This window comes from Schistocerca americana, chromosome 1 (assembly GCF_021461395.2).
Source record: "Schistocerca americana isolate TAMUIC-IGC-003095 chromosome 1, iqSchAmer2.1, whole genome shotgun sequence".
Lineage (NCBI taxonomy): Eukaryota > Metazoa > Arthropoda > Insecta > Orthoptera > Acrididae > Schistocerca > Schistocerca americana.
Genome location: NC_060119.1, coordinates 1,255,970,618 through 1,255,997,284, shown reverse-complemented (window position 1 = coordinate 1,255,997,284; position 26,667 = coordinate 1,255,970,618). Strand labels below are relative to the sequence as shown.

At 42.5% G+C, this 26,667-nt stretch overlaps 1 protein-coding gene across 1 annotated transcript in view; it reads left to right on the top strand.

Annotated features, from left to right (window-relative positions):
- The window catches only part of LOC124598775 (chondroitin sulfate N-acetylgalactosaminyltransferase 2-like), a 248,441-nt gene that overhangs the window by 124,350 nt on the left and 97,424 nt on the right, over positions 1–26,667 (top strand). Inside the window, exon 4 of the mRNA XM_047136025.1 lies at positions 20,610–20,938. Within this exon, the coding sequence (XP_046991981.1) occupies positions 20,610–20,938 (329 nt within the window). The remainder of the gene's footprint in view (positions 1–20,609; positions 20,939–26,667) is intronic.

Genomic DNA, 26,667 nt, shown 5'->3' with positions numbered 1-26,667 from the left:
CAGAGGCCGCCAGTGGGTCCGGCCATACTACGCGCCCTGGAGATTTCCTCGCTGCTCCATGCCAACTGACCAACTCCTCAGGCCTGAAAATGGTGAAAGGACTAAATATAGGTTAGCCGATGAGACGACCAACCAAACGACCAACCAATGATCGTCCCGCTCCAATCTCCCCCCATAGGGCAGTTTATGTGTGTGTCGCTAGCGGTCGGCGAGCACTGGCTGTCGGCGCCTCACCGGCGCTCCATCCCCGACTTCACTGCTGCTGCATCCCGACTGCACTGCTGGTACGACTCCAACTGACTGCCAAACACACGGCGACCCGGAAATACTATCGGTCACTCCAAAGATGGTACGACAGTGCACTTATCGATACGCGCTGCTGCTGCCTCTCACGGGCAAGTAAGGCAGGAAGTTAGTGACGCCAGTAAATGGAATAAGAAAACGAGGCGGCAGTACCGCAGTAGAAGATGACAAACAATAAATGGGATAGACGCGAGCCGTGCGCGGCTCAAGCATAGCTTTTCGCATTACTAAAAATTCAAAGCCCATTGATATACGGGACGGTTATCATTAAACTGATGCTGTCTCAAGTGCTATAGTGCGGGCTGCATACATGCAGGACGCTGTAACTGTGCTGAAAAACTAATAGTTCCACTTTCTGCCACCGGGTGAAAGTATGGAGCTAAATGCGAAGTGTTTACCGTTTAGACTTCAGTAAGCTGTTTGTTGTTTGTGGACGCGTGTTGGATTGTTTTTTGTGAAGTAACAGCCTGTGTAAAGGGTTCAGAAAGTTGCAGTCTTCCATTGAAACACAATGGCTGTTAAGAGACGGTGCACTGCTGGTAAAGTTGTTTTATCTGATAGGGCATCACTATCGGCGCTGCATTGCGGGAATAACGCCGACGGAAACAGCTGCGAAGAGCCTCCATGTCAATAAATCGGCTAAGGAATATGATTCCTAAATCTAAAGAAACAGGTGAATTAGGTAGTGCGACAGGGCGAGGAAGGTAGCCCATTCCATGACAGTTGCAGCCGACGGTGCAACGAATGCCTGAGATTCTGCAGCCAGTGCTCGAGCTGTTCCTGGTCAACAGTTCATATGATTTTGTGGCAAATTTTACTCTGGTACCCCTACAAGATCAGAAGCCCCCATATAGGCTACAACGACGCGACTTTACCTTTTGTTTTTTGCCACGTGTAACGCCGGAAATGCATATACTCCTATTTCCATCTATTGTACTATTATTTTTTTTCCTTGTTTTGTTACCTCAAGATATGACATTTCTGTCTCTTTATATATTGTAATTGTTTTACTGTTTGTATATATATATATATATTTATGCACTCATGTCGATGTATAATTGGTTTGTTTCGTAAATATTATTTGTATTTTTACGCTGGGTCTTGCCTAGGGAAAACTGCTATCGAACGATTACGTCGATAGGTCGTGTGACGAATCAAAGTGTGTAGGATCTTTGGTAGTGTTAACTCTGCCGCGTGGAGCGCGGGCAGAACAGTGGGAGTCTGGGGAGTAGCGAGTGGGGCGGGTGTTGTGTGACGCTCCCGCGAGTTGCCTCGCTTTCGCGGTTTGGCAGCATGTAATTGCGCTCGACTCGCGATGATAGTTTCTGACATGGTGTCGCGGACGGGAAGCATTAGCTGGCGCACATCAAGAGCCCGTTTCGCCTGGTGACCGTGTCGAGAAGAAGGCGCGCCAACATCCAGCTTCTGCAACAGCGACGGCCGACAATGAGTGACTGTCGCCACCTCCTCGATCGACGGTTTCAAACCTTCAATCAACCAACAAGGAAGACTAAAAGCACGTAAAGTTTCAGAACTGTATGGCAGACCTCAGCTTTTCAAATTGTTCCATTTGCCTCGCAAAATTACAGCAACTTAGCATGAACCTTTGTTGCTCATTGTCCCAATTGCATTGCCAAGCAGGGTCCCTTCCTTTTCCGAAATGAACCCGAGTGTCGTTGAAATTCAAACGCCAGCATTAAAATAATATAATTAGATTTCACTGCTTTAATTTCAAAGTTCAGTGGCTGGCTACAATATTTAGGTTACACGAGCACAAATTTAGAGTGCGAGTTTTGTTAGCATATTTTAGCTTACCTGTGACTGCAGCTCAGCTTGGTACGTACTAAATTTTACTATTGTTAATAGTTCAGAATCATTTAATTCAAGTTCAAAGTTAAATCTCTTGTTTCTAAATTGCGTAGAGTCAAGTTGCTTTTGAAATGATTGTTGAGGTAGTCCAAGACTAACCGTATTTTACTGGATTTCGATGTGCTTCAGAAAGAAAGCTCACTATTAACTTCAGTCACTAAATTAACTTTCGATTTTCCGGTTTTATTAATTCTTTTGCTAAATTAAGTCAGAGTGTAGCGAAATTTATTACTTCTGACAAACTTTCAGTTTTCACACTACACGTGTCAACCTTCAGTTGCCACGCTTCTAGTGCTAATTATATGTGTAATAACCTTACTTTTTCAGTTACTATAGTAATTGTCCTTAGGACTGGCGACCGTGATTTCCTCCAAATCTCAAATATCTAATTACCGCTAGTTAATTGTTAACGTAACGGCCGCACATTTACTTTCTTTATTAACTTTATCCCTTTTCAAAATTAATTTCCACCAGTTTCATTTGCATTTTTCCTTTCATTAAGATGTAACCCTTTCCTCCCTCTTTACCGATAGATTAACTTCGGTGACGATTGCTTTTCCCAAATTTCCATTAGGTACACGCGGTTTAATTTTTCACTGTCTTTAAGGTCGATAAGTGAGGGGGGAGGTTACACGTGGCGACCTGGTGACAGGACAATCTTCAAATTTGAGGTTGTTCTGGACACGAATTTTGCATTGTACAAATCTCGTAACAAAGTACTGGTTACGAAATGGTCGATACGTCAGCGAGAATATTAGTGTGAGGAATCCTAATTAGATTTGAGATTTGGCATTTATATTGAAAATTATTAAAATGAGTGAAGGCAACAATTGCCAAAATTTGGTTGACTTGGATACGGAACAATCGGTCGAACAGTGGGAAACGCGCACGGCGGTACCCATTGTTCAGGGGCAGGCGGCTAGGATGAAAGACGCGACCGCCGAAACGCAACAAAGAGCAGAAATGGAATTCCACACTTTAGAAAATGTTTCGGAGTCGGAAGTGAAAATCAAATGCGAATCCCTTGATGACGAATACGGGGGGACAATTAAAGAGGAAGCCGCTACGGAAGTAAAACCGGTAGTTTCCGGGAATTTAACTGATTTATTGAATGTTTTGATTAACGAAATCAAGAGTCAATCGGTCAAGCAAGAAGCTCAGTCTGAAAAATTTGAACGGATGCTAGACAATCAGAACAAAGCTACTAACGTTGTTATCAACAATGTTGGAGTTGTTAACACAAAAGTTGATAAAATCAAAGATGATATTGTTGTAATTAATACCGAAATCGGTAATCTTAAACAGGAAATGATAGGCATTCAGGCGGAAATTGCGAGCATAAATACTCGTTTTGATTCCGAAATTAGCAGAATCGAGAAAAGTGTAGGAGACGCAGTTGCTCCGATCATCGAGAATAAGGTGACGGAACAAATTCAATTAGTGAGAAAAGAGGATCATCAGAAGGTGGAAACTTTAAAGGCTTTAGTATCCGAAGTAGATACCAAAGTGACGAAGCAGGCTAATACCTGCGGAGAGAAAAAGAGGGAAGTGGAAACGCTTGCGACAACCACTTGCCAAGTGATTACGAGGGTGTCGGAATTAGAAAGGAAACTTGACGAAAAACAGAGCTATGTGCCAATCTGTGCACATAGTTCGGAGTTGTTGACGAAAGAGGAGCGGTTCGACCCCTTAAAAAAAGGCGGTATACACCCGACGGATTTCATTAAAAATTCTGAAAGAGTTTTACCCAGATCATGGACTAATGAGAGAAAAATTAATGCGGTTATTGATGTGTTGGCTGGTGATGCCAAGCGTTGGGGCTTAAACCTCAACATTACGAACATGACTTTTGACGAGTTTAAAAATTTGTTTCTGGCTGAATACTGGTCAGAGCAAAAACAGCAAAGTGTCTGGCGCGAATTTGTCGTATCGAGGCCTTTCGATGCGAATTCGCGCGACTCGATGAAGGAGTTTTGTGAGGGCTGGATCCGCAAGTTGGAATATTTGCGTGACCGCCGCTCGGAATCTGAAATTGTATGGGAACTCTACATGAAGCTTCCAGATGATACAAAACGCTACATAGGAAGCAATTACAGGACAATCAATGATTTCCTAGAAAGAGTGGAGGACGAGGACAATTGGCGCAATAATCGCGACAGTGGTGGAGGCCGTGGTAACAACAACAGGAACCACAACAACGATAACTATGGGAATAATGCATACCGCAATCTTGGCAGCAATAACAATAATGGTTCGGGCCGTAATGACAATCGGTACAATGCAAATAATAACCGGAATGACGGAAACCAGTATCATACTAGCATGATACGGGCTGCGCAGAATAGTAATAACGCCAGAGGGTGTGACCAGCCGCCTCAGCAGTATCCGGGGAGCGTATCTGCTGGGACGAGACAGGGAAACCATTAGCCGCGCCGGTGAGGGGCCGACCGGGCGTGGAGAAATTTTGGCGGCCCAATAACAGGAGAAAACCCAGGTGTCGTCGTTATGAAAATTCCGTATGGAATAATCAACGGCGGGAGAGTGTGCCAGTGTTAGGAGAAAGGAGTGCGCCCACAAGTAGTAAATCAGCTGTATACATGGCAGCAGAAGATACATTCACTGTCAGTGAGAACAATTTAAGTAGTGTTCCGGAAATCGATTATAAAGTGGCAGCTGTAATACCCACAGCGGAACTGGAGATTGAGTTTAAGAATGATTCGCAATTGTTGAGAGAAGATCAGATGTCGGATAACACGTCCGTCATTGAGCGAGGGGATGCAGAGAGGGATGAGGTCTGGTTACGGCAGTTCGGTCGCTTATACGACGAACTAAGAGATTATAGGGGCCTGTACGGGAGAAGTGTTTATAGGGAGCGCGGGCAGGATTTGCCGCGTCTCGTCCCACAGGAGGATAGTAGTTGTGAAGTGATAGAAAGTTCTGGCCCTAACCGGCAGACTTTACTAGAAATAGTTGATGTTAATGGGGAGCACGAGCAAGATGCGTCGTGTTTCGTCCCGCAGGAATTGAATGTTGAAGTAGTAACGGAAAGTTCTGGCCCTAACCGGCAGACCTTACCGAAAATTGTAGTGGTAGAAGTAGCCGACCCATCCGACGCAAACCTCCAGTTTAAACATTGCGAGAGTATTAAGGAGAAAGATTACGTAAATTTTAGTGACAGCCGGACACGATTGGTAGAAAAGCACGTAGATTACAGCGTGTACGAGGTTAGAGCTGACGTTATACGGTCAGACGGTAGCAGTGTGGGTTGCGCAGATCCAGAGGAAGTAATTGCAGATACTACTGGGCACATTTCTCCAGGTAGATTGGCGGATGAGATTAATCTGACCAAAGTGGAATCAACGAAGGTGACGATTAGTGAATTGATAGCAAAGCAACACTCACTAGTTGACGAGTTACAGGAAAAGGTTTCGGTATTGGAGGCGAAGCTACAGACTAAGCCTCAGGACAAACGTGTTAAAATTAAAACTGTATGTAAACAGAGGCTGAAAAAGCCGCCAGATAAATCGGATTTAGGATCAAAGCCGGATGGTTTTTTCTGGAATGACCTGGATATAGACGAGGATTTACTGTGGGAAAATAAAGAAACAGTCGAGGACAAGTGTAGACAGATAGTAGTGTCTGTTAATATGCACGACCTACAACTAAACGTGTTGATTGACACCGGTGCAGAATTGAGTGCTGTATCTGGGAAAATATTTGAGTTACTGAAAGACAGACCTGGCATCGTAGTTATGCCAGTAACAGGAGTGAAAATTATCGGTGCTACTGGGAAGGCCAGTAAACCGGTCACAAAACAGATTTTTGTCAACTTCGAGATATGTGGGGCACGATTTGAACAAGAGTTTGTCGTCGTGCCAGACTTAACTACGGAAGTAATTATCGGGTTAGATTGGTTATTAAAGTACCGTGCAGTGATTAACTGCGAAAGCAAAACTTTGACATGTACGTCCCAAGATAAAACAATAGTAGTTAGTTTTGACGAGGCAGGAGACGGTGTGCATAGGCAATACCAGCCTATACACATTGTTAACTGGCCGGATGACATTGACGTAGGAATGAGTTTGAACTTCCGTAACATGAGGAATTTCGGCATTGGAAAAAGTGTGGAAAGTGAATTGGAAGAGATAATCAAATTTCCTCCACGGATTAACATTAGTATTGGTGTGAAAAAAGATAGTTTGCGAGAAGTAATGAAGCTAAAAGCCGATGCTCGCATACGTCGTCATGACGCTAAAGCGCGTTTTGCTAAGTTTGCAATCGGAGACTTAGTACCTGTAAAAGCACATGAGAAATAGAGCGAGATAGACAATGAAATCTCTAAATTTAAGTTTGTTTATAATGGACCATATAAAGTCATTGGTATGCCTCACACAAATGCTTATTGCTTAGAGTATCCAAGCTCTGGAAAGCTATTAGGTATACGAAATATAGTAGATTTGAAATTGTACCAACCTAGGATCGATTAATACCACACAATGGGTAATTTGTACAATATGTAAATATAGAGTGTAAGATTTAAGGTTTGCTAGATTGCCATGCTTTTGACTGACCAAGAGGACATTAAAGAAGTTGTAATTAATAAGTAATTAATTTTGACTAAATGATTTAAGAGAGAGTGATTATTTATCAATTGAAAAATCCAAGCTGCTAATTTAAGTTTTCAGCTGAGTCACAGTAGATTAAGCAACGTAAATATGATTGTGTAACTAGCTGTAAGATTTCATGAATATGTGTTTTACTAGTCATTGCCGATGTACTTAGACGCTGTTTTAAGTTTCAGGCTAGTACATGCGTGTGATGATGGACAGTGTTGAGTTATCCACTGTGATAGTATTAAGGGACTCCTTGAGATTACTCGGGAGTGAGTTTTTCCTAAAGAAGTCAGTGAAACGGACGTTCTGGAAACGCCGTCACAAGGGCGAGTGAGATCAAGCGTGCCGCACACGCGGGCGCAACAATACTGGCGAGGCGAGCCGCTGTCGGCTCTTGTGCCGCTGTTGGCTCTTGTGCCGCTGTCGGCATTCTTTGTACTTGCGAGTACGAAAAGCGGAATAGTTTTTCTTCCCGGACAGCTGATGTGAAAGAATTCTGCTGTCAATATTTATGTTTTTTTCGATCTACTGAATATTATTTTCTTGTTTAGCGTTAAGTAGAATCTCATGACGAGATATTAATTATGAAAAGGTTATGTAAAAATGTGTATTCTATGTAATTAATTATTAATTTGCGTATTTTGATCTACCTGTTTTTATGACCATGTACTCTGATTAATTTTGCAAATAGTATTCCATTTCTCATAGTGTTACGAATTTTAATGATTTTGGAATAGCTAAACCATTTTCTATATCTTCTATGAATTTTAATATGTTGTCACCCTGTTTTATTTTGTGCAAGATGACAGAGTGGAATAAGATTAGGAGTGTCCCCACTCAATTATTATGGTCTAAAAATTGATTTATGATTAATTAGACGAATGCTAAATTTTGTTGATGTTTTGAGCATATGCATTTCCGCTGTTTCTTTTTTGGGACATTTTCTGAGTCTGTTTACGTTACACGAACATCCTCAGACAATGTGGGGCACGTGTAACGCCGGAAACGCATATACTCCTATTTCCATCTATTGTACTATTATTTTTTTTCCTTGTTTTGTTACCTCAAGATATGACATTTCTGTCTCTGTATATATTGTAATTGTTTTACTGTTTGTATATATATATATATTTATGCACTCATGTCGATGTATAATTGGTTTGTTTCCTAAATATTATTTGTATTTTTACGCTAGGTCTTGCCTATGGAAAACTGCTATCGAACGATTACGTCGATAGGTCGTGTGACGAATCAAAGTGTGTAGGATCTTTGGTAGTGTTAACTCTGCCGCGTGGAGCGCGGGCAGAACAGTGGGAGTCTGGGGAGTAGCGAGTGGGGCGGGTGTTGTGTGACGCTCCCGCGAGTTGCCGCGCTTTCGCGGTTTGGCAGCATGTAATTGCGCTCGACTCGCGATGATAGTTTCTGACATGGTGTCGCGGACGGGAAGCATTAGCTGGCGCACATCAAGAGCCCGTTTCGCCTGGTGACCGTGTCGAGAAGAAGGCGCGCCAACATCCAGCTTCTGCAACAGCGACGGTCGACAATGAGTGACTGTCGCCACCTCCTCGATCGACGGTTTCAAACCTTCAATCAACCAACAAGGAAGACTAAAAGCACGTAAAGTTTCAGAACTGTATGGCAGACCTCAGCTTTTCAAATTGTTCCATTTGCCTCGCAAAATTACAGCAACTTAGCATGAACCTTTGTTGCTCATTGTCCCAATTGCATTGCCAAGCAGGGTCCCTTCCTTTTCCGAAATGAACCCGAGTGTCGTTGAAATTCAAACGCCAGCATTAAAATAATATAATTAGATTTCACTGCTTTAATTTCAAAGTTCAGTGACTGGCTACAATATTTAGGTTACACGAGCACAAATTTAGAGTGCGAGTTTTGTTAGCATATTTTAGCTTACCTGTGACTGCAGCTCAGCTTGGTACGTACTAAATTTTACTATTGTTAATTGTTCAGAATCATTTAATTCAAGTTCAAAGTTAAATCTCTTATTTCTAAATTGCGTAGAGTCAAGTTGCTTTTGAAATGATTGTTGAGGTAGTCCAAGACTAACCGTATTTTACTGGATTTCGATGTGCTTCAGAAAGAAAGCTCACTATTAACTTCAGTCACTAAATTAACTTTCGATTTTCCGGTTTTATTAATTCTTTTGCTAAATTAAGTCAGAGTGTAGCGAAATTTATTACTTCTGACAAACTTTCAGTTTTCACACTACACGTGTCAACCTTCAGTTGCCACGCTTCTAGTGCTAATTATATGTGTAATAACCTTACTTTTTCAGTTACTATAGTAATTGTCCTTAGGACTGGCGACCGTGATTTCCTCCAAATCTCAAATATCTAATTACCGCTAGTTAATTGTTAACGTAACGGCCGCACATTTACTTTCTTTATTAACTTTATCCCTTTTCAAAATTAATTTCCACCAGTTTCATTTGCATTTTTCCTTTCATTAAGATGTAACCCTTTCCTCCCTCTTTACCGATAGATTAACTTCGGTGACGATTGCTTTTCCCAAATTTCCATTAGGTACACGCGGTTTAATTTTTCACTGTCTTTAAGGTCGATAAGTGAGGGGGGAGGTTACACACGCATGGAAATACACACGAGCCATGCATTGTTATTTTGTTGGAGGAGGCACATTTTACACTGTACGGTGCCGTGAATGCCCAAAACTGTCACGTATGGGGTTCCAGTCCGCCACATGTTGCGTAGGAACATCCACTGCACTGAGTTTTTGTGACGTCTTTCATGGAAGTGATGACACCTTGTAACCTCCCCCTCACTTATCGACCTTAATGACAGTGAAAAATTAAACCGCGTGTACCTAATGGAAATTTGGGAAAACCAATCGTCACCTAAGTTAATTTGTCGGTAAAGAGGGAGGAAAGGGTTACATCTAAATGAAAGGAAAAATGCAAATGAAACTGGTGGAAATTAATTTTGGAAAGGGGTAAAGTTAATAAAGAAAGTAAATGTGCGGCCGTTACGTTAACAATTAACTAGCGGTAATCAGATATTTGAGATTTGGGGCAAATTACGGTCCCCAGTCCTATGGAAAATTACTATAGTAGCTGAAAAGGAAAGGTTATTACACATATAATTAGCACTAGAAGGGTGGCAACTGAAGGTTGACACGTGTAGTGTGAAAACTGAAAGTCAGTGTCAGAAGTAATAAATTTCGCTACACTCTGACTTAATTTAGCAAAAGAATTAATAAAACCGGAAAATTGAAAGTTAATTTAGTGACTGAAGTTAATAGTGAGCTTTCTTTCTGAAGCACATCGAAATTCAGTAAAATACGGTTAGTCTTGGACTACCTCAACAATCATTTCAAAAGCTACTTGAATCTACGCAATTTAGAAATAAGAGATTTAACTTTGAACTTGAATTAAATGATTCTGAACAATTAACAATAGTAAAATTTAGTATGTACCAAGCTGAGCTGCAGTCACAGGTAATCTAAAATATGGTAACAAAACTAGCACTCTTAATTTGTCCTTGTGCAATTTAAATATTGTAGCCAGCTATGACTACCTTAACTGAACTTTGAAATTAAAGCAGTGAAATCGATTGATGCTGGCGTTTGAATTTCAACGACACTCGGGCTCATTTCGGAAAAGGAAGGGACCCTGCTTGGCAATGCAATTGGGACAATGAGCAACAAACGTTCATGCTAAGTTGCTGTAATTTTGTGATGCAACAATTTTAAAAGTTTGAAAAGCTGAGGTCTGCCATACAGTTCTAAAACTTTACGTGCTTCCAGTCTTCCTTGTTGGCTGATTGAAGGTTTGAAGCCGTCGATCGAGGAGGTGGCCACAGTCACTCATTGTCGGCCGTCGCTGTTGCAGAAGCTGGATGTTGGCGCGCCTTCTTCTCGACACGGTCACCAGATGAAACGGGCTCTTGATGTGCGCCAGCTAATGCTTCCCGACCGCGACACCGTCTCAGAAACTATCATAGCAAGTCGAGCGCAATTACATGCTGCCAAAGCCCGAAAGCGCGGCAACTCGCGGGAGCTTCACACAACACACCTGCTCCACTGCACTACCCCAGCCAGACTCCCCCTGCTCTGCCCGCGCTCCACGCGGCAGAGTTAACACTACCAAAGTTCCTAAACACTTTGGTTCTCCACACGACCTATCGATGTAATGATTCGATAGCATAGTTTCCCTAGGCCAGACCCAGCGTAAAAATACAAATAATCCTTACACAACAAACCAATTATACATCGACATAAATGCTTATATACAAAAATAGTAAAACAATTACAATATACAAAGACACAGAAACGTCATATATTCAGGTAACAAAATAAGGACAAAAATTATAGTACAATAGATGGAAATACGAGGATATGCATTTCCGGCGTTACAACCTTGAGAGGCTGTTAGGTGTAAAGTGACATCTGCGCATTTTAAACACTTCTTGCGCAACACATTATTCCTGCTTTGCAAGAACGCGATTGCATCCACACCACTATTTTTTATGCCAGATGGGGTGACACCACATGTCACTTGCCAGCTGAAATATGTGCTTTGAGAAGCCTTCAGTTACGATCTATCAGGGTTGTGTCCGGACACTTTCTGATCTGAAGGACAGCATACGACGACAGATCGCTCTAAGAACGTGATATGCTGAGAGCAACTGTCGACCATGTCATGTAACGGATGTAGCGTGATTCGGAGTCGGGAAGCCATACCCGTCTTTTAAATGTGACGATACCGCCATAAACGAACCAGAACCACCGTTATCGTGTCTATGGTCGTTCCTCGCCCTTTCCTGCACCCGAACCACATTCTAACTGTTTACAGCGCCATATTTACACCTCGTCGCACAAAGTGGAGCTATAACCTTCACAGCATATTTTGTGAGCGCAGCGATTAATGAAGATACATACGACGTTTCAGCGACGTTGCTGCAGCACTCGGAACATCGTCAGTTTAATCATAACTACCTGACAGCAGTGCCTCTGTTAATAAGAAGACGAATACCAGCCCAAGGGAAATATACCTCATTCTGATAGCTATAACCCTTCTAGGTAGTATTCTCTCAGCCAGAGTTGACGATTCACCTTTGCTACAACCAACTTCACTTGTTCGTTGTCTTTTACATTTCATATAGCTTAGGAAATTAAAATCTAAGTATTCGATCGATGTGCCAGACAGCATACCACTAATATGTAATCTAACATAATGGGACCATTTTTCCTACTCATCTGCATTACGTTACATGTTTCTGAATTTACAGCATAAAAATTCTTCGTAAGTCATTGTGTTTCCTCTTACAGTCACACAACGAATGCATTTCCCGTGCACTACAGCGTTATCAGAAACAGTTGCAGATTGCTGTTCATATCATTCAAGTATACAGACAACAAGAGGCGGTCCTGTCACATTTACTTGGGGCACTCCAGATAATATCCTTCTCTCTGATCGACAATAGCTGTCGAAGTTAATTTACTGGATTATACAACATCACCTAAAGAGTTTTTCCTCCACCCATCCACCTGGGAACCCATTTCGTATGCTCGGAGATTCGTTAACAGCCTGCAGTAGGGCTCTATGTCAACATTTTCCGGAGACCTAAGAATATTGAATCGGCCTGTTGCCCTTGATGCAAGGTTCGGAGGATATCGTTCGAGAAAGGGGGAAGCTGAATTCGCGCGAACGATGCTCTGTAAAACCATACTGACCTGCTTTGTTACGCATCAGTAACTTGAAGAGCTAGTGCACGATTTTAAAAATGGTGCCTGGTCTACAGTTTCTAGGAGAGTATTACGTTGATCACGTAGTACCAGAAGCGTAGAACTAAACATGGGAGTCTGCTTAATTGTAGCGATAATTGTGTAGGTTTGTTCTTTAGTTACATTTGGTAGCACTAGTTTATACTTTTTGTTCTTCATTCTCTTTTTTTCTTGGTTTAACAGTCCGAGCCACACTTAAAGTTATTCCACAAAAGTTCGCCTATACAACAACGTCTACATCCGTATGTGGCCGAGGGAGATACACTATTTACTCCGAGTTTCCCTTCCCTGTTCACTCGCGAATGACTTGATAGAAGAATGATTGTTTGCAAACCCCCTTATTAGGTCTCGTTTCTGGGATTTTCTCGTTGTGGGTCATTTCGCGAAACGTATGTGCGAAGAGGTATGTGTTGGCTGAATCTCTTTGGAGCCTACGGTCCCGAAATTTAAACAGTGATCCTCTCCATGATGCTGAACAGCTCTCTTGTAGCGTCTGCCGCTGGAGTTTGATGAGCTATGTGGTACTACTCTAGTTTGGAAGGTGGAGTATTCTTCAGCCAAAAGACTGGTTTAATAGAGCTTTGCAGCTTGTCTATGCTATACAAGTCAGTTCATCTCTGCGTAGCTACTGCAGTCCTCATCAATTTAAAGCTGCCAAGCCTTGGTCTCTTTCTACAATGTTAACCCTTCTCTCTAACGATTCCGTGGTGTCTCAGAAAGTATGCTTTGAATTGATATTCTTTTCGTTTGTGAACAGTTTCTTTTCTCCCTAATTCGTGTCAGTTCCTCCGCATTAGTTATGAAACCTATCCGTCTTGTCTTCCTCAGTAGTCTGTAAAAATAGATTCCAAAAGTTTTTGTTCTCTTCTTATCTGTACTGTTCATCGCTCAGTCACTTCCACGGACAAACACCTTCAAAAATGACTTCCTAAAATTTAAACATATTAGAATTTGTGTTTTTCAGAAGTGTTTGTCTTGCTATTGCCAGTCCGTATTTTAAATCATCTTTACTTGTCGAACAGGAAAGCCCACCTATTTCTTGAGTGTCTCTTTCCTAATCCAATTTTGTCATCAATACTAGATTTAATTCTATTGCATTCTATCACATTTGATCCACTTCTGCTGATATTCTTCTTATAATTCCGATTCAAAAGATTATCAATTCCGTTCAACTGCTCTTCAAAGTCCTTTTACACCGAAATGACAGAAGTCATAGGACAGTGATATACACATACTCAGATGGCTGTAGCGTAGCACACACCAGGTATAAAAGGGCAGTGCATGGCCAGGAGGTCATTTGTACTCAGGTGGTTCATGTGAAAAGATGTCCGACGTGGTTATGCACGCGTGACGGGAGTTAACAGACTTTCAACACTGAATGGTACGAGGTGCATTCAAGTTCTAAGGCCTCCGATTTTTTTTCTCCGGACTGGAAAGAGATAGAAACATGCGCATTGTTTTAAAATGAGGCTGCGTTCATTGTCAATACGTCCCAGAGATGGCAGCACCGTACGGTAAATGGAATTTTAGCGCCAGCGGCGAGAATGAGAACTATTTTAAATACTTAAAATGGCGACGTTTTCCTTACTTGAACAGAGTGCAATCATTCGTTTTCTGAATTTGCGTGGTGTGAAACCAATTGAAATTCATCGACAGTTGAAGGAGACATGTGGTGATGGAGTTGTGGATGTGTCGAAAGTGCGTTCGTGGGTGCGACAGTTTAATGAAGGCAGAACATCGTGTGACAACAAACCGAAACAACCTCAGGCTCGCACAAGCCGGTCTGACGACATGATCGAGAAAGTGGAGAGAATTGTTTTGGGGGATCGCCGAATGACTGTTGAACAGATCGCCTCCAGAGTTGGCATTTCTGTGGGTTCTGTCCACACAATCCTGCATGACGACCTGAATATGCGAAAAGTGTCATCCAGGTGGGTGCCACGAATGCTGACGGACGACCACACGGCTGCCCGTGTGGCATGTTGCCAAGCAATGTTGACGCGCAACGACAGCACGAATGGGACTTTCTTTTCGTCGGTTGTGACAATGGATGAGACGTGGATGTCATTTTTCAATCCAGAAACAAAGCGCAAGTCAGCTCAATGGAAGCACACAGATTCACCGCCACCAAAAAATTTCAGGTAACCGCCAGTGCTGAAAAAATGATGGTGTCCAAGTTCTGGGACAGCGAGAGCGTAATCCTTACCCATTGCGTTCCAAAGGGCACTACGGTAACAGGGGCATCCTACGAAAATGTTTTGAAGAACAAATTCCTTCCTGCACTGCAACAAAAACGTCCGGGAAGGGCTCCGCGTGTACTGTTTCACCAAGGCAACGCACCCGCACATCGAGCTAACGTTACGCAACAGTTTCTTCGTGATAACAACTTTGAAGTGATTCCTCATGCTCCCTACTCACCTGACCTGGCTCCTAGTGACTTTTGGCTTTTTCCAACAATGAAAGACACTCTCCGTGGCCGCACATTCACCAGCCGTGCTGCTATTGCCTCAGCGATTTTCCAGTGGTCAAAACAGACTCGTAAAGAAGCCTTCGCCGCTGCCATGGAATCATGGCGTCAGCGTTGTGAAAAATGTGTACGTCTGCAGGGCGATTACGTCGAGAAGTAACGCCAGTTTCATCGATTTCGGGTGAGTAGTTAATTAGAAAAAAAATCGGAGGCCTTAGAACTTGAATCCACCTCGTATATGGAGCTAGAGCCGTGGAACACACCATTTAGAAAATCGTTAGGGAGTTCAATATTCCGAGATCCACAGTGTCAAGAGCGTTTCAGGCATTACTTCTCACCATGGACGACCCGGTCGCCGACAGACTCCACTTAACGACAGAGAGCAGCGGCGTTCTCGTAATGTTGCCAGTGCTAACAGATAAGCAACACAGCGTGAAATGACTGGATAAATTAATGTGAGACGAATGAAAAACGCATGATTTAGGACAGTGCGGTGAAATCTGCGTCGCCAGTGCCTTTTCCAAGAGCACAACACCGCAATACTGCGCCTCTTCTGGGCTCGTGACGTTGCGGCGGGACGCTAGACGACTGGAAAACCGTGGCCTGTCCCGATTTCAGTTGGTCACAGCTGACGGTAGAGTTAGTCTGCGGCACAGATCTGACGAAGCCATGGATCCACGTTGTCGACAAGGCACTGTGTAAGCTGGCAGTGGCTCCGTAATGGTGTGGGCTGTTTTTCAGATGGAATGGACTGCGTCCTTTGGTCCAACTGAACCTATCATTAATTGGAAATGTTTATGTTCGCCTAGTTAGAGACCATTTGCACCCATTCATGATCTTCATGTTCCCAACCAACGATGAAATTTTTATGGATGATAACGCATCGTGTCACAGGGCAACAATTGTTAGTGATTGTTTTGAAAAACACTCTTGAAAATTCCAGCGAATGATTTGGACACCCAGGTCGTCCCACATGAATCCCATTTATGGAACACAGTCGAGATCTATGTCCGTGCAGAAAATCGTACACCGGCAACGCTTTCGCAGTTGTAGAATCGAAATCAATAACGGGCTAAGTACAAAAACAATGATCCCGAGTTATTCAGATTTTATTGAAGAAACTTCAACAATATTTTTTATTTATTGTCTACAGTAAGAGTCATATAACTATCGATTTTTTTTAAGTTTCTTTACTTTTATCAACGAAAATAAATATTTTTTCTGAAAAACGCAGAACATGATAAATGCCACACCATACAGGTATCGGCAAAAACGAGGTGAGTTCCAATATAAGAAAGCTCAAGCATTTATCAGTTTGCTTAATAATAAACATTTTACAGGTGCACTATCCTGTGATTATGTTAATTTTAATCCTTCTTTTAATTTATAGAGCATAATGCAATTTTAATGGACTAACTGTTCAGAAAATTTCCTATTAGCTACTTTCAAATACGGCAGCATCTGTTCAGATCCTTTTTCTTTTCGGCTGACAATTCATTTTTACATTATTGTGAAAGTAAAAGAATGTTCTTGCGTATGTCAGTGGTAATCCCTTTCTTGAAAAAGTTGTAGGTGCTGCAGCCTTCATAATAGTTGAAAAAAAGTTTCTCATCTTGACGACATCAGATGCATTTTTTTTTTTTTCATTTGACTCCAGCTACATTTGGAAATAATTATATTCACTACGTTAATGAGGTGGAAATTTTATACATCGACCACGGCCTCTCAGCATGGAAGTTTCAACTGAAGACAACAAAGGCCGTGAAAGCCTACATTGCATGATTATGTTAATATATGTTCGGATGTTTCTATTTTGTAACAAAAAAGTCCTCAGGCTGGAGATAGTAACCACAAATGGATTGCTAAGCGTCGCGTTCCCAATAAGTTTTACAAGCGCCTTAGGTACGTTACTGATATTCTTCCAACCACTTAAGTTTTTCAGTCTGAGCGAAATCTCTCTGACACAAAGCTTTGTGGCATTTAGCCCGCTTTAGCCTCACTAGTGAGCCGGCACATACCGCTCAAGCTATATTTCGTGCCTTGTTTGCAGTACTGGAAATTATCATAGCTCTTAGCCTGCTTTTCAGAATGTTGGGTTCACCGGTGTTCCAGCCGTTGTCAGAGTAACACTGATTCTGTTGTGGGTGCAACAAACAGCTTTTATAACCAGGAAACTCGCGTATTTGGCTGTCCGACTCCGCTTGATGAGCAGTGCTAGCCGCTAAACAAGACAATCCTTGCACGGTCTGAATGGCATAAGTATTTGTTTCAGATTTTTCCCCCCTCTCTTTCCAGCATCTCCAAGTTTCTCGCCCTCAGTTTGTTGGCCTCTCCCTCATACCATCGTCCCCACACCGAGGTGATAAATAAAGTTCTACATCCTATATTCAAGCAAATCGAATTATCTTTCATGTTGGCATAAATTCAGACTTCGTGTAAGATCCTTCACGACTTGTTTCTTATAAAAGTCTTCTCAAGATATTGAGGTTTCTTCTAACCAGTATTGTGTCTCCGGACACTACTGCAAAAGCTACAAACTCAGCTTTAAGACTCTTGCTTTTACAGCCCAGTGGCACCTGTCATTTATGCCGCATGTTTTTCGATCTTTTCCCAACTACTGCGGCATTCCATAAATCATATTAAGATAATTGTCTCCCAGATAAATTATTACAATATTTTCTGAATGCCAGATACTACAAAATAAGGAAGCTGTGTAAAATTTCTCATGAAAGGAAGTAAATCCAGCTTTAAAAATTTGATTGCCCAAATTAAACACTGTTTTGTGGGACAGCAAAATAGCTACTACGCAGCAAAAAATAAAGTGTTGCCATGTCTTCAAACTGGGGCCAATTGCTTGCTCAATATTATCAAGTGACTTCGTTTTCCCTTTGTTTGCCTATGTTCTTTAGGTGGAAGTACATAAATCGTACACAATCAGCTGATTCCAGCCTCTGTCGCTGTTTTCAGTTGATCCGTGTGCCAAAGCAAGTCTGGAAAGTATGTGTAAAGTCCCATTTAATCTGCATCTGTAATCAAATGTATTAATCGACAATTAAAACAAATCTAAGAAATACCTTTCAGGATTAACATATCCGAGCGCTGTTAAGTAACAACATTTCGAGCTTATTGCCATTACTTCCGGCTTTTGAATGTGTAGCGTATAGGGCTGGTAGTTGTAAATTTTCCACTTCAATTCTCGTCGGTAGGGACCATTGTTTTCCTTGCATTTTGTGTCAAATGTTAATTAACGAATATTGAATCAGAATCTTTTATTCGTAATTACTGATCGTATGAAAATAAATTACTCTGTGATTCAGAGTTGTGAAATGCCTTACCGTTCTGCGAAAAAAAGAATTATATACATCGATAATAATGAATTATATACATCGATAATTCTGTTCAGTCTATATGGATTAAAAATGTTTTTTATCTTTTTGATGTTTCACATATTTAAACCAAATTTTAATTTGTTGTAAATATAAGAATTTTCGTGCGATTAGCAATTAAACATTAAAGATTATTTATTACAAATATGATTCAGTGGTAGTCAATTAACAATTCATTTGTAGATAGACATGGAATTTAAATAAAGGTAAAAAGAACTGCTAGGGAGATTCCAAGCAGTGACATCACAATTACAAAACTATCACGATACACATTCGGCTACTGGCGACAATGTTAAAGAATTAAAATGTTTTGTATGTAACAGTCCTGAAAGTGCGAGTATTAGTTGAGGACAAATTGAATGAAAATCAGTGTGGATTTAGGCCTCTTAGTGGTTGTCAGGACCAGATCTTTAGCTTACGGCAAATAATGGAGAAGTGTTAAGAGTGGAACAGGGAATTGTATCTATGCTTTATAGATCTAGAAAAGGCATATGACCGGGTCCCTAGGAGGAAGTTATTGTCTGTTCTACGAGATTATGGTATAGGAGGCAAACTTTTGCAAGCAATTAAAGGTCTTTACATAGATAGTCAGGCAGCAGTTAGAGTTGACGATAAATTGAGTTCATGGTTCAGAGTAGTTTCAGGAGTAAGACAAGGCTGTAACCTGTCTCCACTGTTGTTCATATTATTTATGGATCATATGTTGAAAACAATAGACTGGCTGGGTGAGATTAAGATATGTGAACAGAAAATAAGCAGTCTCACATATGCGCATGACTTAGTTATGATGGCAGATTCGATTGAAAGTTTGCAAAGTAACATTTCAGAGCTAGATCAGAAATGTAAGGACTGTGGTATGAAGATTAGTATGTCCAAAACTAAAGTAATGTCAGTGGGAAAGAGATATAAACGGATTGAGTACCAAATAGGAGGAACAAAGTTAGAACAGGTGGACGGTTTCAAGTACGGAGGACGCATGTTCTCACAGGATGGCAACATAGTGAAAGAACTGGACACGAGGTGTAGCAAAGCTAATGCAGTGAGCGCTCAGCTACGATCTACTCTCTTCTGCAAGAAGGAAGTCAGTACCAAGACTAAGTCATCTGTGCGCCGTTCAATCTTTCGACCAACTCTGCTGTATGGGAGCGAAAGCTGGGTTGATTCAGGTTAACTTATCAATAAGGTTGAGGTTACGGATATGAAAGTAGCTAGGATGATTGCAGGTACTAGTAGATGGGAACAATGGCAGGAGGGTGTCCACAATGAGGAAATCAAAGAACAACTGGGAATGAACTCTATGGATGTAGCAGTCAGGGCGAACAGGCTTAGATGGTGGGGTCATGTTACACGCATGGGAGAAGCAAGGTTACCCAAGAGACTCATGGGTTCAGCAGTAGAGGGTAGGAGGACTCGGGGCAGACCAAGGAGAAGGTACCTGGATTCGGTTAAGAACGATTTTGAAGTAATAGGTTTAACATCAGAAGAGGCACCAATGTTAGCACTGAATAGGGGATCGTGGAGGAATTTTATGACAGTGCTCCAGACTGAACGCTGAAAGGCATAATCAGTCTTAAATGATGATGATGATGATGATGATGATGAGTCCTGAAAAATATTACAAAGGAAAACGCACTTAACTGAGTCGTGCTGGTTTGGGAAATGATATCCACGCAAAGAGCTTTAAATCGTGTAAGTGCGGAGAAAATCAAAGACAGCGAGTTTACATAATCCCCTTGAAGATGCCGGCAGCTGTGACTGAGAGGTTCTAGGCGCTTCAGTCCGGAACCGCGCTGCTGCTACGGTCGCAGGTTAGAATCCTGCCTCTGGCATGGATGTCCTTAGGTTAGTTAGGTTTAACTAGTTCTAAGTTCTAGGGGACTTATGACCTCATATGTTAAGTCCCATAGTGCACAGAGCCATTTCAACCATTTTGAACCTTGGCAGCTTGCCAAATTCTGTGTGCAAATGACTGATATCAGAATTGCGCGTTTGTGAATCAATAACGATCAAATAACGGAAAATGTAGATACTTATAAAAGTGTTCAGCAATGGATACTAGTAACCTAGTTGCACAGACTCGATATGCTCCTGCCGCAGACCCATTCTATCGAATGTATGCAAACAACTGAGCCAGCCTATTTAGTGACAAAGGTGCGCGCCTTGAAGCCGGCTTCCCGCGGCGCTGTAGTGTCGTTTGTGCTGTCTATCCCGCAGGCGCTGGAGACGCTCAACAGCAGCAACTCGGGCGGCGGCGGCGGCGGCCGGCGCTACTCGCTGGAGGACTTCTCAGAGGGCGTGTACCGCACCGAGCCGACCACGGGCACGCAGTACGAGCTGTACTTCCGCGCGGGGCGGCCGGGCGCTGCCCGCGTGTCGCTGGCGCGGCCGTTCGCGCCCCTGCAGGCGCTCGCCGTGGAGCCGGTGCCGGCGGCGGGCCGCGACAAGCCCGTGGTGCACGTGCTGCTGCCGCTGGCCGGCCGCACCGCCGCCTTCCGCGCCTTCATCGACAAGTTCGTCCGCATCGCGCTCCGCAACGACCGCAGGTAACCCGCCGCCGACCTCCTCACTCCGCTCTGAAATGCGTACGGGCGTGTATATTTCCGGAAAGCTTTTGACACCGTTGCTCACAAGCGACTTCTAATCAAGCTGCGGGCCTATTGGGTATCTTATCAGTTGTGTGCGACTGGGTTCGTGATTTCCTGTCAGCAAGGTCGCAGTTCGTAGTAATAGACCGCAAATCATCGAGTAAAACTGCAGTGATATCAGGTGTTCCCCAGGGAATCGTCCTGGGACCTCTGCTGCTCCTGATCTATATAAATGACCTGGGTGACAATCTGAGCAGTTCTCTTAGGTTGTTCGCAGATGACGCTGTAATTTACCGTCTAGTAAGGTCATCCGAAGACCAGTATCAGTTGCAAAGCGATTTAGAAAAGATTGCTGTATGGTGTGGCAGGTAGCAGTTGACGCTAAATAACGAAAAGTGTGAGGTGATCCACGTGAATTCCAAAAGAAATCCTCTGTTAGAATATTGCTGCGCTGTGTGGGATCCTTACCAGGTGGGATTGACGGAGGACATCGAAAGTGTGCAAAAAAGGGCAGCTCGTTTTGTTTTATCACGTAATAGGGGAGAGAGTGTGGCAGATATGATACGCGAGTTGGGATGGAAGTCATTGAAGCAAAGACGTTTTTCGTCGCGGCGAGATCTATTTACGAAATTTCAGTCACCAACTTTCTCTTCCGAATGCGAAAATATTTTGCTGAGCCCAACCTACATAGGTAGGAATGATCATAAAAATACAATAAGAGAAATCAGAGCTCGAACAGAAAGGTTTAGGTGTTCGTTTTTCCCGCGCGCTGTTCGCGAGTGGAATGGTAGGGAGATAGTATGATTGTGGTTCGATGAACCCTCTGCCAAGCACTTAAATGTGAATTGCAGAGTAATCATGTAGATGTAGAGCCAAAACATTATGACCACAGCCCACTGCAAGATTCAGTGCCACCTGATCACAGTGCGATAACGTATGGAAAGCGCATAAGCGGGGCAGAAGCGAATGGAGAATCGTTCTACCGATAAGACGGGAGGTAAATGAGGAACTGCGCTGACATAAGCCACTTCAAGAAAGCGCCTGGCAACAATCATCGCCCTACTGTCGCGTGCACCTATTGAAACTGGTTGAAGTGAAACCACACGTAACTAGATGTTGGGCGTCGCGCGTTATCACAGAACGTGGAGGCATGAGGCTAGCCTGCTCTGCCGTGATCTTTGGCAGATCTGACAGGAGAGAACAGCTCCGCTACGGGGCACTGTTCACTGCACATTGTTGAATGTGGGGCTCTGCACCAGACGACCACTGCATTTTCCCATGTTGACACAATTACATCGTCAGTTTCGATTGCAGTGGGCACTGGATCACCAAAATAAGACCGTGGATCAATACACGGGCCTCTTGAGGAAGAAGGAACAACATTTATTACTTCCAAACTACAAAAGATACGAACAAAATTCCAACGCTCCTGGAAAGAAGGTTCAAATTTTTATGCGTTCAGTGTGACCACCATGTGTTACACGACAAATATCTGCTATTGCAGTCTCTCTCGGAGTTTTCCGCTGATGAATTCTTCTCAGGTTATCAGGCGAATGGTGGCGTCGTTTTGTCGCAACGTTTCAATGAGACTCGTAGCCATCATCTTCTGGGGGGCTACGAAACTCATTGAAACGTTGCGACAATACGACTCCACCACTCGGCTGATAACCCTAGAAGGATTCATCAGGACAAATATCAGAACAGAGGCTTATTTCCTGCCACGCACAAAGTAGCTGGTCTCTCGGTTTCAAATTCACAACTTTAACAACGCAATGTTACAGACTTTCAAGAGTGTCAGACATGGGTGGGGGGGGGGGGGGGGAGATAAAAACGCGGTCTTTTACGTAACCCCACAGATAAAAGTAACAAGGTGTGAGGTCCGGAGATCTGGGGGGGCCAACAGCGATGAAGTTCATCTCCTCTAAGCACGTCCAACGTTACCTGGATGAGACCAGCTGCTTCATGTGTGGCAGGGAATGAGCCACCGTTTTGATATTTGTCGTGTAACACATGGTGCTCACACTGAGTGTATAAAAATTTCAACTTTTTCCTTTCGAGTAACGTTGGATTTGTCTTTTTATATTTTGGTTTTTGGAAGAAATAAATGTTCGAAATCCGTTCCTTCTTTTTGAATAGCCCTGTAAATGCGTCGTCTGGTCGGATGAACCACGTTTCGTGTTACGTAAGGTTGGTCGTCTTCTCTGGCAAGAGTCTGTTCAAAACGTGCCTCGCACCAGAGACGCTAGCCATTCACGTGGTTTTCATTGGGATCTGTGTTAGTAATCGATGGCACCATGACATTTGTGAATAACGTGAGCGTTATTACGGACCGCTTACCTACCTTCTTTCTTGATACCTTCCACGACGAAAATGGCATCTTCCAGCAGGATAAATGTTGTAAGAAAATATAATAGTGAACCCTCATTGATATCTTGGCCATTAAATTCACGTAATTTGAACATGATGGAACACGCCTGCGACGCTACAGGACGCCAGCTCCGAGCCCACAAAATAGCAAACAGACGGCCCATAATTTAGTGGAGTTCCGCTACCTGTGGGTACAGGTCTGTCGACACTTACCTCCAGAAACCTACCAAGGACTTGTCCACTTCCATGCAGAATCTCTGTTCCATTACATTCCACAGGCGGACCAATCTGCTACTGTGCCGGTCGTTGTAACGTTTTGGCTCATTTCCATAGTTTATCACTATTATACTCTCATTTGTTACATTCACATTTCTTCCCTCTACAAAGCTGCCGTAAATCCTTGCCAGAGATGTGGGATACCTGCCTTAGACAAAGTTACCACAAATTCTTCCACAAGCCAGCATTAATATCAAAACCCCCAGTAGTATCGACATTCGTCCCCACCTTACGGAACTGAGAGCAATGACAAAACCTGCAGCATTCCTCCTTCTCTTATAACTGCTTTTAGTGACGGGAAACATGAAAGCACTAGGTGTTGTGAGGTACAGTTAAGGCTCACGCTACTGCTCCGTCTGCCATATAACCCCTGCAGTGTTATGTCGCCTGAAATACTAAATTACGTGTTTCGAACTTCACAGGTCGTTGTAACATCTACGAGACAAGTTTAAAATTTGAAAGAGGAGGTACACATAATACGTCAAAACTAATATAAAATAAAACAAAAAGATGTCATTCCATACTACAGATGTCCACTACTACGAAAATCACATCAGTCTTGAATGTAAGTGAGGAGGGTCCTGTCTACAAAAGATAATCCTCTGACGGGCTAATAACTAAATATTAATGTATGTTGACATTTATTAAATAAAATTTAAAAGAGCATTAAGTACGTCAGCCAATAAAATGAATAAGATTGGATTACAAAGTGTGTCATTACCATATGACAGACGTGTTCCTAAAATTACTACCTGTCATCGTCAGGATCGAGAGAAGTAATGTCAAAGTGTAATTTTATACATAAATTTTTAAATCTATTTTAAAGCTTTTAACTGTCTAGGTCGTAACTAAATAACAACTAGCTTCTGTTGAAAAAATGTACCCCCTTCAGACCTGAAAAGAGTTAGCAAACAGGAAATTGCTATAACTGACAAGATCTTACATTGGCGATAATTTAAGACAAAAAATTTTATCTCAGTACATAAATAAAGAGACATAACCTACCCAGTTTGGTGAGAAATTAGTGTTCCCATATATAAAACGGATAAAACATGACATCTGAATTGCAAGACTCATTCTTCAAAAATTATACAAAACAGAAATTAGTGTACCACAGTTTACTCTCACGAACGAGATATGTTCATTACAAATAGAACCTATGAAGAGAGGAGCGACAAAGTTCTTTTAAATGTATAAAAGTAAGGAAATAAAATCGAAATTACCTAGAACAGACAGAAATATAACAGAAATACAAAAACAGTCTACGTTATCCGAAACAGTTATTTAGCTATAAAAGCAGGCATACCATCATGAATGAAAAGGCACACGAGTGATTTGAAAATAAATATGTATCGGGACATTTGGATCCTCAGGTTCTCATTTCCTTAAGGGAAGCTTGGTTCAGCCTACCCGGATATGTGAATTCACAAAACGAAAGCAGTCATGCGTCTTGAAATTTTCATCATTGCTTTGAAAATATGTCACAGCTTTTTTGTGACATCTTTGTAAAAAATTTGCTCACTTTACTTGTCACCCCAAATCTGGGTAAAATGAGCTTTCGACGAAATCCTCCATGCCCTGAACAACTGAGTGTCGTCTTTGCTGTTGTGGTGACCCTTTATAGCCCACAGATGGCTTGTGATTGGTCGGCGTGCGTGATCAGTTCATGTTGTCAGAGACTGCTTTCATATCTGGGCAGGTGGTGCCATTGTTCTCATTGGAACGCAAACAATTTAGCACATTTGTCCGTATCTTCTCAGCATCGACAGCTCGCTTTCAGGCATTACTAAGATTATAGGCTCTATCACGATTGAAGTTGTTCTCGGACATTATAATTTCAGCTGCTTATTTAATAACAGAAACCCCGCGCGTGGAAACATCAGACACGATTTCAGCTTCACCAAATATTATTCTGTTTTTATTTGTGACGCGGTGCTTAGTAACTGCTGATTTCTGAAATTCTTATTTTTTTAATGTCCCTGTGGTTTTCTGCATAGCGACGGGTTACAATACAGGCAGACTGAAAGATGTAAGTGTCGTTGCTTCCTGACTCGCAAGGCATCTTATAAATCCCAGAGACGTGATGCCAATAAATTATTACAGAGACCCTGGAACCGAGGTTGACGAGAGCTCACGCATTCCTTCCTTAGATGGTCATAAAACAGGAGTTACTCATCTTATTCTCGAGACCCTTTCTGTATTGCTACATGTAGTCCAGCAGAATGGAAGAAACACAATGGTGCATCGTCACGTGATTGTTCAACATTATCGCGTTTTTCTTTCTTGGAGAGCAATAAGTTTGTCACTGTAACGTAAAGCCATTCTTTCGAGACACTTATTTCGGATGTAAATCTCGGAGGTTTATGGGTACCGTCCGTGACTAGTTATCAAAACGTCCTGCTTCCCGGATTCAAACCTCGCCACAACTCAAAGTTAGAATAAAAATAATCTGTAATGGCGGCCGAAGGCTTATGGCATAAGAAGTCGTCCTCGTTCTGCCAATGGCCTTGTCAAAGGGGTCACAGGGGGAGTTTCATGGGACTCTCTTGCTGTTGGGGTGGGAAACTGCCCCTAAAGGCGGAAGAATCAGCAATGGTCAATGGCATGAGAACGCAGAAGGGAACGGAAATCGCTGCATTAAAGACACATAATGTGTATCCACAGGACATGTGGCCTGTAATCGAAAAAGTGTCATGATGATCTCTCCATTGTCAAAAGATTCTGGAATAGTCCCCCGTTCGCATGTCCGGGAAGGGACTGCCAAGGGGGAGCTGACCATGAGAAAAAGAGTGAATAACCAACGAAAGGATAACGTTCTACGAGTCGGGGAGTGGAATGTCAGAAGCTTGTACGTAGCAATAAAGCTAGAAAATTTGGAAAGGGAACTGCAAACGCTCAATCCAGGTATAGTGAGGGTCACTAAAGTGAAATGGAAAGAAGACAAGGATTTCTGGTCAGCCGGACATAGTGATATCAACAGCATTGGAAAATTATGTTACTGGAGTAGGATTCGGGATGAATAGGTAAGTAGGACAGAGAGTGAG